The sequence below is a fragment of the Helianthus annuus genome, chromosome 8 (genome assembly GCF_002127325.2).
Source record: "Helianthus annuus cultivar XRQ/B chromosome 8, HanXRQr2.0-SUNRISE, whole genome shotgun sequence".
Taxonomy (NCBI): domain Eukaryota; kingdom Viridiplantae; phylum Streptophyta; class Magnoliopsida; order Asterales; family Asteraceae; genus Helianthus; species Helianthus annuus.
In genome coordinates, this window is record NC_035440.2 from 122,731,487 (window position 1) to 122,743,970 (window position 12,484).

General features: G+C 37.0%; 1 protein-coding gene and 1 long non-coding RNA gene across 16 annotated transcripts; both read right to left on the minus strand.

Moving 5' to 3' along the window:
• Positions 1–3,289: 3,289 nt before the first annotated feature.
• LOC110870569 (cytochrome P450 71A2) lies at positions 3,290–3,958 on the minus strand. Its single transcript, XM_022119753.1, has one exon. It carries the CDS (start codon positions 3,956–3,958, stop codon positions 3,290–3,292), a length of 669 nt encoding a protein of 222 aa, XP_021975445.1.
• A 138-nt stretch (positions 3,959–4,096) lies between these two features.
• Positions 4,097–6,637, minus strand: LOC110873732. 15 transcript variants are annotated; one of them, XR_002555376.2, is made up of 8 exons: positions 6,321–6,637; positions 6,161–6,237; positions 5,986–6,053; positions 5,778–5,850; positions 5,186–5,674; positions 5,004–5,096; positions 4,417–4,907; positions 4,097–4,333 (listed from the first exon to the last, which is right to left on the minus strand). It is a non-coding gene; the product is annotated as an uncharacterized LOC110873732 (long non-coding RNA). The 15 variants fall into 15 exon arrangements; XR_002555377.2 differs by having other exon boundaries at positions 4,417–5,096; positions 5,186–5,276; positions 5,393–5,674; positions 6,321–6,593; XR_002555380.2 differs by having other exon boundaries at positions 4,417–4,556; positions 4,845–4,907; positions 5,004–5,674; positions 6,321–6,591.
• Positions 6,638–12,484: the final 5,847 nt, after the last annotated feature.

The window sequence follows — 12,484 nt, forward strand, 5'->3', positions numbered from 1 at the left end:
AAGTTTTTGAGCACCACAAGTGTATGTTTACGGGTACCGTAAATTTTCCGGTAGGATTTACGGTACCCGTAAACACAAACTTGTGGTGCTCAAAACTACACACACGACATTTTTTTTTGAATTTTTTTTTACAAATGTGTTTATAATACACGCATCTACGTTTATGAAAAAAAAATATTGGTCCACCTTGCCCCGTACGGTGTAGTTCTCATGGTTCTTACAACTCGAGGTGGTTCTTATTTTAGCGGTCCCCTATATATATATATATATATATATATATATATATATATATATATATATATATAGGACAAAGATCCGTTAGGAACCACCTTTTATTGCGAGAACCGCGAGAACCAGTGTGAACACAAACAGTAATACCTAAAAAAATCTAAAAAACACCCAAATTTTTTTTTTATTTTTTACTATTTTTATATAAAAATCGCTACTTTTAGTATCAAAAAAAAAAAATTTTTTAATTTTTTTTTAAAAAAAAAAAATTTTTTTTGGCTACTAAAAGTAGCGATTTGAACATAAAAAATAAAAAAAAAAATTTAGATTTTTTTTGATTTTTTTTTATTTTTTTAGATTTTTTAGGTTTTTTGGGGGTTCTCGCATGAACCTTACCCTATATATATATATATATATATATATATATATATATATATATATATATATATATATATATATATGCGTGATTATTGTGTTTCAACATGCGTGATTTTGATTTATTGAGTTATAACGTGCGTGATTTTAAAATGAACGTGCGTAATTACCTGTCGTACGTGATGTACGTTGAGCCGTAATGTACGTTTACCTTCCTTTATATATATATATATATATATATATATATATATATATATATATATATATATATAAATATATATATATGGTGGGGTTCTAGAGTGAACACTTGTGTATTTGTGAACTGAATGAAAAAATCCTAGCCATTGATTTACATCATCAAATCATAAAATACACTAGTGTATTTTCATCATCAAACTCTGATCAAATCCTGGTTATTGATTTACACTTATGTATTGATAATCAAGGGCTAGGATTAGTTCACACAGTTCACTCTTAAGGGGGTTGTTCACAAATGAACATAACCCTATATATATATATATATATATATATATATATATATATATATATATATATATATATGTATATATATATATATATGTATATATATATGCATGTATGTATGTATATATATATATGTATGTATATATATGAGAATCACCTTAAGTTGTGAAAACCATGAGAACTATGCCATCAAAAAGGTTTTTCCAAAAAAAAAAATCTCAAAAATCTAAAAAAATCACTTGTTTCAGAAAAAAAAATTAATGTTGCATATACAAATTTACGTGAGGTGTAAAAAAAGATTTATCGTAGTAACAAAATTACATCAGTGCGTAATCAAAACTTACCTAAGGCAAAACTACCTATTTGACAATTTTTTTTTTTGCTTTTTTTACAGATGTGTTATAATATTTTCGTCTACGTTTGTGCAAAAATTTGTGGCCAACTCGCACGAGAAGTAAGAGTTCTTATGGTTCTCACAACTCGTGGTGATTATCATTTGAACCAAAATCCATATATATATATATATATGTGATTCAAAAAAAAAAAAAGAAAGAAAGAAATATTACCATGACGATAGCCTTGATCGTATCTCTCTCGATACTACTACCTGTCAAGTTATCTCTTTGAATTTCTAACAAGATATCAACTAGATCAGGGCCTTGAGCACCTACTTCTTTCTTTTGTTCATGTTCACTGATAACACCCACTAAAAACTCATCGAATTCTTTAACAACTTCATTAACTTTCTTCTCTAATCCGCTCAACTTATCCACCCATCTTAGTGATGGAATATAACTCCCAACACTAAAATGCTAAAAACTAAACCCTCCCAAAAAACCTAGAAAAATAAAAAAAAATCAATAAAACACACACATTTTTTTTTAATATTTTTTAAGTTAAAATTGCTACTTTTAGTAACCAATTTTTTTTTAAAATTTTTTTCTACTAAAAGTAGCGTTTTTTTATTAAAAAAAATTTGTGTGTTTTTTAGCTATTGTTAGTTATTTTTGGTTGTGTTCACATTGGTTCTCGCGGTTCTCGCAATAAAGGGTGGTTCTAACGGATCCTTGTCCTATATATATATATATATATATATATATATATATATAGGGGAGGGCTATATAGAAAACCCTTATGTTTTTAGAAAACTCTGGAAACTCAAAACTCCCCCCATTTTTAGCCAACCTTCCGACATTTTTTTTTTTTGAAAAAAATAACACATGTAATATACATGTTTTTAAGAGTTTTGGGCAAAAAAAAAACAAAAAAGTGCCGAAGGGATGTTTTTAAAAAAAAATAAACAAATTTCAGCAAACTCCGGGTGACTAACATGTGTTAGGCAAAAAAGGCTGAAACTTGCTGAAATTTGTTTTTTTTTAAAACATTCCTTCGGCGCTTTTTTGTTTTTTTGGCCCAAAACTCTTAAAAACATGTATATTACATATGTTATTTAAAAAAAAAAAAAAAAGTCGGGAGGTTGGGTTTTTTAGGGTTTTCTCAAAATGGAGGGTTTTCTACCTAGCTTTAGCCTATATATATATATGAGAACCACCTTGAGTTGTGAGAACCATGAGAACTATGCCATATAAAAGGTTTTTCAAAAAAAAAATCTCAAAAATCTAAAAAAATCACTTGTTTCAGCAAAAAAAAAAAAAAAAAAAAAAACAAAAAACAAAAAAAATTAATGCTGCATACACAAATTTACGTGAGGTGTAAAAAAATATTTATCGTGGTAACAAAATTACATCAGCGCGTAATCAAAACTTACATAAGGCAAAACTACTGACTCGACAATTTTTTTTTTTTTTTTTTTGCTTTTTTTACGGATGTGTTATAATATTTTCATCTACGTTTGTGCAAAAATCTGTGGCTCAACTCGAGCGAGAAGTAGGAGTTCTTATGGTTCTCATAACTCGTGGTGGTTCTCATTTGAACCAAAGCCTATATATATATATATATATGATTAAAAAAAAAAAGAAATGTTAACATGGCGATAGCCTTGATCTCGTATCTCTCTCAATACTAAAACAGTAAAACCTGTCAAGTTATATCTTTGAATTTCTAACAAGATATCAACTAGATCAGGGCCTTGAGCACCTACTTCTTTCTTTTGTTCATGTTCAGTGATAACACCCTCTAAAAACTCATCGAATTCTTTAACAACTTCATTAACTTTCTTCTCTAATCCGCTCAACTTATCCACCTATCTTAGTGATGGAATATAACTCCCAACACTAAAGCTTCCCAACAACGTCACAGTCCTATCTAACACGTTCTTAAAATTCCTCCCATCATATCTTTTCCCCAAAGATACCCTACAAACTACATTGTTTGTAAGCGAAACAACTAACTCGCTCAAATTAACAACCGATTCACTATCTCTTCGAATCTTTTCCATCATATGAGACATCTCCTCCTCTCTCACGTATCGATATGACTGAACCCTTTTGTTGCTTAAAAGATGGAGTACCGCAATGCTCTTTACGTGCCTCCAATACTCTCCATATGGTGAGAAAGCTATGTCCTTGCAAGCATAAGAAATTTTACTAGGGATGTTTAGTTTCGGTCTGCTTGCAAATGATACATCATGGGTTTTCAGGATCTCTCGAGCTGCACCAACAGAGGAGGCTATAAGTATCGGCGCAGTACCAAGGTGAATCAACATGAGTGGACCATATGTCTGAGCCATCACCTGAAGGGTAAGGTGTGGGCTCGAGCCTAGTTGGTAAAGGTTTCCAATTAGTGGTAGCTTTGGGGGAGATGGTGGTAGGTGTTTGTGGGATTTTGAAGAAGAAGTATATGTTTTTAAAAGAATTACGGCAAGAACAAAGGGAAGAAAAGAGAAGATTAAAACTTCCATGCTGAAAGGCATAGTTGAGATACACTTGTTAAATCTAGAGAGAGGCGCTTGCATTGCAATGATATATGTTGCATACAAACGGGTGCATTTTTATATACACTTTACAGTTTACATGTTTATGGTGTTTAAAATGCATTAATTTTTATATTGAACTAGATTTATCACCCGCCGCGATGCGGCGGGGATCCATTCATATGCATCATACGTAATAAAAACCAAGTGTTTGTTACATCATGTTCTATAGTAGAATCGCCTAGCCTATATATGAAGGATGTACAAAACAAAGCTATACAAATTGTATTCGCTATAAAATTTAATAAAAAACTAATTGGTTTAACCAAAAAAGCCAATATTATATGGTCAAACAGCCCACCAGCCTCACATAACCTGAAAAATGTAACCACAAAATCAAGTTCTTGACAAGTGAATTAAGCACTGAAAGAAAAAGTAAACTCTATTATTCTACATACTCCATATCTATGTACACATAGTATCTTCATAGGCATTATGAAACTGAACCACATTTTCATGTCCACTTAAAGCTTGCATTATATTTACTTCTCTTTTAACATTTTCCACAGCAGCCGGATGAGTCATCTGTTGAAAATAGCTAAAAAAGTAACTTAAGATCATTAAGCTCATACATGCCAACAAAAGATCTGTTGGTGTATTTCAAAAAATATGAGGATGTTGTGCAGCTAGTCAACTGTTGCATCTTACAGCTTGTGAAATCTTAAGGTAAAAATCTCTAATTTGTATCAACAATTAAAACATGAACCAAACAGCAAAGACAACATGCAAAACAATCGAACCCAAATTAAAAAATCATAAACAAAAAGCTTTAAAGATAAAAAATTTAAACACAATCCAAAATAACAAAAAATGAAGAATAACTTACCTAAGTAAGTCGACCAACATATGAAAACCACCAACCATCATCAGAAACCCTAAATAAACAACACTTGAAGCACAAAAGCAACAAAGCCAATGACCAAATTGCAAAACCTGATAAGCCATCCGAACGCAAAGTTGATACAATAAAACGAAAGACAAATACCGGAGCAAATCATAAAAGAGGGGAAACCAATCAGGTTACAGGTTACTGAAGACTCCGATCAAGATAAATTACGCTTCACAAAAGCACGCGAGCCTGCATTTAGCGAACAACATATCAAAAACCGAGAAAAGTGGAAAGCTGCAAACAAATCACAGGAAGAAAACGATAGGCGGGGAAGGCACCTCAGAGTACACGCGTCAACTTTGTAAGACAGTACAAATAGGATATGCAAGGGTACAAACGAAGAAAGCATAAACAACAACCTCTGCCAAACTTACAACACACATGCAGCAACATGTTGCAAATTCATAATATATAAATCGTCTAATTATAAAATCATGCCTAAATATATTATCATGTTCATAGAGTTCAATGTGAATGGTTTATACCTTTTCGGGTGTTCGGTTTGCGAACCCGTTTGAATCTGTCAATAGAAACTTAGTCCGTTTGGCCCGCTATTGAGTTCCAACCATTTCTCCAACTCTATTACACCAAAACCATCCGGAGCACCATCATCGCCGACACGTGCGGCTGTTCTTGTTCCACTCAATTATCTCTACTGTTTGGGTCACCGGATCTGTCGTATACCATCGCCGGCAGGTGCGGCTGTCCATGTTCCACTCGATTATCTCCACTGTTTGGGTCACCGGATCTGTCGTTTACCCTCGCCCCTAAATTGTGGTTTCATCAGCCAAAGATAGTAAAATAGACATCACAACTTTTATATTGATTCATCAGCCAAAAGCAACATAAGTAACATGAAAAAAAACTTACTTTTGACTTTATTTAGATAAAATCCAATATTCGACAACCTCTTTACTTCGACATCAACAAAAATTTAAGAGCCCTAAGTTGAAAACAACATAATGTTAAATACATATCTTTCTTGATTCATTGACCATTTTCGCCACTTTAATTAGACTATTCATTATGCATAAGAAATACTCGATAAACCTAAAACTTTTAAACAAAAATCACTTACCAGTTCTCCTATTCATGGCTAGATGAGAAATGCTCAGTAAACCTAAAACTTCTGCATCAAAACCGTCTCTGAGAATGAAAAGTTTACCATTAACAAAAACCTGACGCTTTTAAACACAAAGATGCTTATGATAAATCTGAAACAAAACCAAAATTAATGGGTTCGGAAAATTTACCACGATGAATTAACGAACCCTAATCGCTTGTTCACCATCCGTGCTTCAAATATCGTATAACCTGAGAAAACAAAACCCTAAACACCCAAGTTAAGATGTCGATTCTGAATTTCTAATTTGAAAAAAAAAAAGAGAAATCAAGATAAGGTAGACACCATACAAAAGTTGATAGGATTCGAAAATTATAGCTGGATGAATTGACGAACCCTAATCGTTTCCAGTAGCTCTGTACTCGTTCTTCAATCTGAATTTGACGACCTGATACCCCTAAATAGACAATGGGTATCGCCCCGCCGTGACAGTGAGGGGTCGCCGGGGTAGTCACTTTGCTTCCTAGGGAGACGTTTGTGAGGTTGGGTGATCTGTGTGGGTTTACCCATAAAGAATGAATGGAGTTTGCGATGCGTGTTTAGGGCGGTGGCAAGGAAAGGAGATGACACGCGTTTTGATAATGCTGTGAAATTCCAACTATGCCCTTAATCACTGTTCATTAACTTCTCTTATTATCATATATAGATTGATTCTTTTTTTAGTGTCATATTGTGATAGGAGGTAACGTGATAATTTGTGAAAAAGATTATGGGAAGATATTGTTGGAAAAATAGGTGAAAATAGCATTTTTCACAAATATAGGAAAATGATTTTTTCCTATTTTGGACTAGAAATAAATATAATAAAATGAGCGGGTTTTATGTATTTATTTGTGGGTTTGTGTTCTATGTTGGAAGAGCTTCGCAACGAACTAAACCACGTCCAAAACCGAGCTAAGATGAATGAGATATCGATGCTCAAAGTTGGGTGTTTGGAACATTCAATGTTGAAACTAAAGGGAAAGTAGCACCTTGTCCCACATAGGAGGAGAGATGGAACTTAAATGGGTATTTAAGGTGGAACTCTCCGTCCTTATTGTTTCATGGAAGCACACACTAGTGTCCTTGCAAGGACCAAGTGGTAGGTGATGCGGCGCATGACGTGGCAGTCATGCGCATGCGCGCGAGGGTACACGAGGCGCGCGGTTGGGAGCATGGTGCATGGGTCCTACTGTGCCGTGTGCGGCGCACCAGAGTGAGCCAATACGGCGCGACTGTGTGGCGCGCACGTATAGACTCACAGGTGACGTGGCGCACGCCGCACCGCCGCATGGACGGACTTGAGCTGCACCGCCGCACCGCCGCATGGACGGACTTGAGCCACACCGCCGCATGGCAGTGAGCCAAAAGGCCGCACGCCGCACGACAGTGAGCCAAGAGGCCGCACGCCGCACGGCAGTGAGCCAAGAGGCCGCATGGCGCACCGCGCATGGGCGCGCGCGCGCGCAGAAGCTTCCAGCATTGAATGACAGGGCAGTTTCAGTCCAGCTTCGTAACTGACGAGTTAATAGGCTTTGACTGAGAATTAAATGACGTATTAAATTGCATTGAAGACGTTTAATGCAATTTAAACCTCTCATTTAATTCATTTTGACTGTTTCAACCTAGGAGCTGTATAAATACAGCTCCATACCCACTTCAGAATGACACCAGTAACAACAATAGAAAACAACTCTCTCTCTCTACTACTTGTGATCTTCTTCTATTGCAGTTTCAAGGTAACCTTCGGGTTGTAGGTCTACTCCGGCAGTACCACTGCTCAGGCTGTTGTACCCTGGGAAACAAAACGAGTACTCTTGGGAGACTCGGAATTTGTTTTAAGGGAAGCGTGTGGACACGTGCCTCAGCCATTCTTCTTCTACCCCATTCTTGTTTTTTGGTTTTATTTCAGTTGTAATTGTATTGTATTTTTGCTTTCTTCATTTTGTATTGTAATCAGTAATAATAAAATTTGTTTTATTTTATTCAATTACGCGAACGGTTCCTACAATCTTAAAACAAATTTTTAAAACCGTTCGTGTAATCAAAACCATTCTGATTGTGATTCAAACCAGTTTTGTTTTCACTCAGTTTGTGTTTTAAAAACAGATTTTTTTTTGGTTTTCATCTTCAAAGGTGCGACTTTGGTTGAAAACCAGTTTGGTTACTTACAGATTGTCTTAAAAAAAAATTGGTAATAAACTTTCTGATTTGGTCTTCAAAGTTGGACTTAGAAGCCAATCAGTAAGTTATAACTAATAAAAATTTTCTGTTTTTGGTCTTCAAAGTTGGACTTAGAAGCCTAAACAGTAAATTTGTGGTAAAAAATTAAAATTTAATTGTTTACTTCTGGTTTTTGCGTAAATCAGAATTTTTGGACTAAACTTTTAAAATTTTAATTTTTTCAGAATGTCGACCTCAAACAACAACAATACGAATGTTGTAGTTGGAACCCCTGCCAACACTGTGGGAGCGTCCACAGTGGCAAATCATGCTGAAAGACCTGAGAAGTTCTCGGGTCTACACTTCAAGCGGTGGCAACAGAAGATGTTCTTCTACTTGACCACCATGAACCTTGCGAGGTTCTTGACGGAAACCGCTCCCCAACCTGCGGAAGGGGAGACCGACGCTCAGGCTCTGAGCGCGGTAGATGCGTGGAAGCATTCGGATTTCATATGTCGAGGCTATGTACTCAACGGTCTCTCGGATGCACTGTATAATGTGTACTACAATATCAAGACTTCCAAAGAGTTGTGGGAGTCTTTAGAGAAAAAGTACAAAACGGAGGATGCGGGAACAAAGAAATTTGTTGTCGCCCGTTTCTTGGACTTCAAAATGGTTGATAACAAGCCGGTTATGAACCAAGTCCAAGAGTTGCAAATTATACTAAATGACATCCATGCCGAGGGAATGGTACTTAGCGAGACATTTCAAGTGGCAGCCATGATTGAGAAATTACCTCCTGCTTGGTTGGATTTTAAGAATTATCTTAAACACAAGCGGAAGGAAATGTCGGTGGAGGACCTTGTTCTTCGTCTTCGTATAGAAGAGGAGAATAGGATCGCCCTAAAAAACAGCCTTGTGCAGCCTAGTGCTAGTGCAAACGTGGTTGAGCATGGGCAATCCTCTAAAGGCACAAAGGGCAAGGGGAAAAAGGACAAAGGGAAAGGGAAAGCAAAGGCTAGCAACCTTGGACCGAAGAAAGGGGTTGTGAAAAAGAAACCTCAAACATTCCAAGGGACTTGTTACAACTGTGACGAGCCGGGGCATCGGGCTAACCAATGCAAGAAACCAAAGCGTGAGCGTGCGCACATGGTGGATGAAGACGGAATGCCTTTGGTGGCAATGATTTCCGACAAAAGCGCAATGATGGATGAGGTCAATACTGTGACCAACACTCCAAAAGGATGGTGGGTTGATACGGGCGCGACCCGTCACGTTTGTGCAGACAAAACTCTCTTTACCACCTTCAAGGCGCTTTCTGGAGAAGAGAAGATGTATATGGGAAATGCAGCCACCGCTGACATCATGGGTGAAGGAACGGTGATCTTGAAGTGGACTTCGGGGAAGGAGCTCACTCTAAGCAACGTGTTGTATGTCCCAGACTTGCGCAAGAATCTAGTCTCGGGATGGTTGCTTAACAAGTTTGGATTTCGTTTAGTTTTTGAGAGCGATCAATTTGTACTAACTAAACGAGGAACGTATGTAGGCAAGGGTTATGCCCAAAACGGAATGTTCAAATTGAATGTAATGGTAGTCAAGAAAAACATGAATAAAATTGCTACTACTTCTACTTATATGCTTGAGTTTTCTGAATCGAATAAATGGCATGGTAGATTAGGTCACGTTAATTTTAATTCAATACGCCGTTTAATCAATTTAAATTGTATACCAACATTCCATATTGATTCACACTATAAATGTGAAACATGCGTTGAATCCAAACTTACAAGAACATCATCGAAATCGGTTGAACGAATAACCGAACCCCTTGATTTAATTCACACTGATATTTGTGATTTAAAAGCGGTACCCACAAGAGGTGGAAATAAGTACTTCATCACGTTTATTGACGATAGTACTAAATATTGCTATGTATATTTACTGAAAAGTAAAGATGAAGCAATAAGTAAATTTATCTTGTATAAAAATGAAGTTGAGAATCAACTTCAAAAGAAGATAAAGGCTTTGCGAAGCGATCGAGGAGGCGAATATGTTGCACCTTTTACCGAGTTATGCGCAAAAAGTGGCATTGTACATGAGTGTACACCTCCTTACTCTCCACAATCAAATGGCGTGGCGGAACGAAAGAACCGCACATTGAAAGAAATGATGAACGCCATGTTGATAAGTTCTGGGGTGAGCCACGAACTGTGGGGGGAAGCCATTCTCTCGGCTAATTATCTTTTGAACAGGATACCACTCAAAAAAAGAGACGAAACTCCATATGAGTTATGGAAAAGGAAGAAACCTTCATACAAATACTTGAAAGTGTGGGGGTGCCTAGCAAAGGTGATTGTACCACCTCCTAAGGCTCTTAGGATAGGACCCAAAACTGTTGATTGCATATTTATTGGGTATGCACATCAAAGTAGTGCACATCGCTTTCTTGTACATGAGTCCAAGAATCCTGATGTACACGTAAACACTATTATGGAGGTGAATTCTAACGTTGTGTCTTACTTTGAAAATGTGTTTCCTTTGAGAAGACAAACACATGCAACGTCATCAACACCTAATTTTGAAGTAGGTGAAAGTTCATCTACACCAGTTGATGAGGTGGTTCATGATAAGACACATGAACAACCTGAGGTTGAAGAAAGCGATCGTAGGCGAAGTAAAAGGCCAAGGGTTGAAAAATCCTTCGGTCCAGACTTCGTTAGCTATATGGTGGAGGGCGAGCCCAATACATATCGCGAAGCGGTCTCCTCTTCAGAAGGACCTCAATGGAAAGAAGCAATAAGAAATGAAATAGATTCTATATTGCAAAATCATACTTGGGAGTTAGTAGATCTTCCACCTGGTTGCAAACCACTTGGATATCGTTGGATATTCAAAAGGAAGATGAAAACTGATGGAAGTATTGATAAGTACAAGGCTAGGTTGGTGATTAAAGGATTTAGACAAAAGGAAGGTCTAGATTACTTTGATACCTACTCGCCTGTGACGCGCATAACCTCGATTAGATTGGTTCTTGCTATAGCGGCTTTAAGAAATTTGGAAGTTCACCAAATGGACGTTAAAACCGCATTTCTAAATGGCGATTTAGAAGAAGAAATTTACATGGAGCAACCTGAAGGTTTCTCCGCCCCAGGTCAAGAGGGTAAAGTATGTAAACTCGTCAAGTCTTTGTATGGCTTGAAGCAAGCACCAAAACAATGGCACCAAAAGTTTGATCATGTCATGATTGACAATGGTTTCAAAATAAATGAGTGCGACAAATGTGTTTATTTCAAAGACACAAAGGAAGGTTATGTCATCTTATGCCTTTATGTAGACGATATGCTTATCATTGGGAGTAATGATAAAATTATCAAAGCTACTAAAAGCATGTTGAAAGCGAGATTTGACATGAAAGACATGGGTTTAGCGGATGTGATTCTTGGAGTAAAGATCAAAAGAACCCAAGAAGGTCTTGTGTTAAGTCAATCTCACTATGTGGATAAAATTCTTGAAAAATTCAACTCGGGAGATACGAGTGTCGCTCGAACTCCAGTTGATACCTCCCAACATCTCAAGAAGAATAAAGGAGATGGAGTTGCTCAGTTAGAGTATTCAAGAATTATAGGCAGTCTAATGTATCTAATGACATGTACTAGACCCGACTTGGCTTACGCGGTGAGTAGGCTAAGTAGATACACCAGCAATCCGTGCGCGGATCATTGGAAGGCTATCACGAGGGTGCTTAGATACATACGATACACAAGAGACTATGGACTGCATTATACCCGACAACCAGCAGTGATCGAAGGATACACTGATGCAAACTGGATATCGGATAATAAAGATTCCAAATCAACAAGTGGTTACGTGTTTACACTTGGAGGAGCTGCTATTGCTTGGAAGTCTTCTAAGCAAACGGTCATAGCGAGATCCACAATGGAATCTGAATTTATCGCCTTGGATAAGTCAGGCGAGGAGGCGGAATGGCTACGTCAATTCGTGGAAGATATTCCAAGATGGCCAAAGCCTTTGCCAGCCATATGTGTACATTGTGATAGCCAATCAGCGATTGGTAGAGCTCAAAGCTTGATGTACAATGGCAGATCAAGGCATATGCGACGTAGACATAACACGATACGACAACTACTCTCAACGGGTGTTATCACAATTGATTATGTGAGATCAGCGGATAACATTGCGGACCCGTTTACAAAAGGCTTAAGCAGAGAGTTAGTAGAAACGTCGTCAAGAGGAATGGGACTAAAGCCCGTGGTAAATGGGAATATGAGGGAAACCTAACTTAGTTGACTGG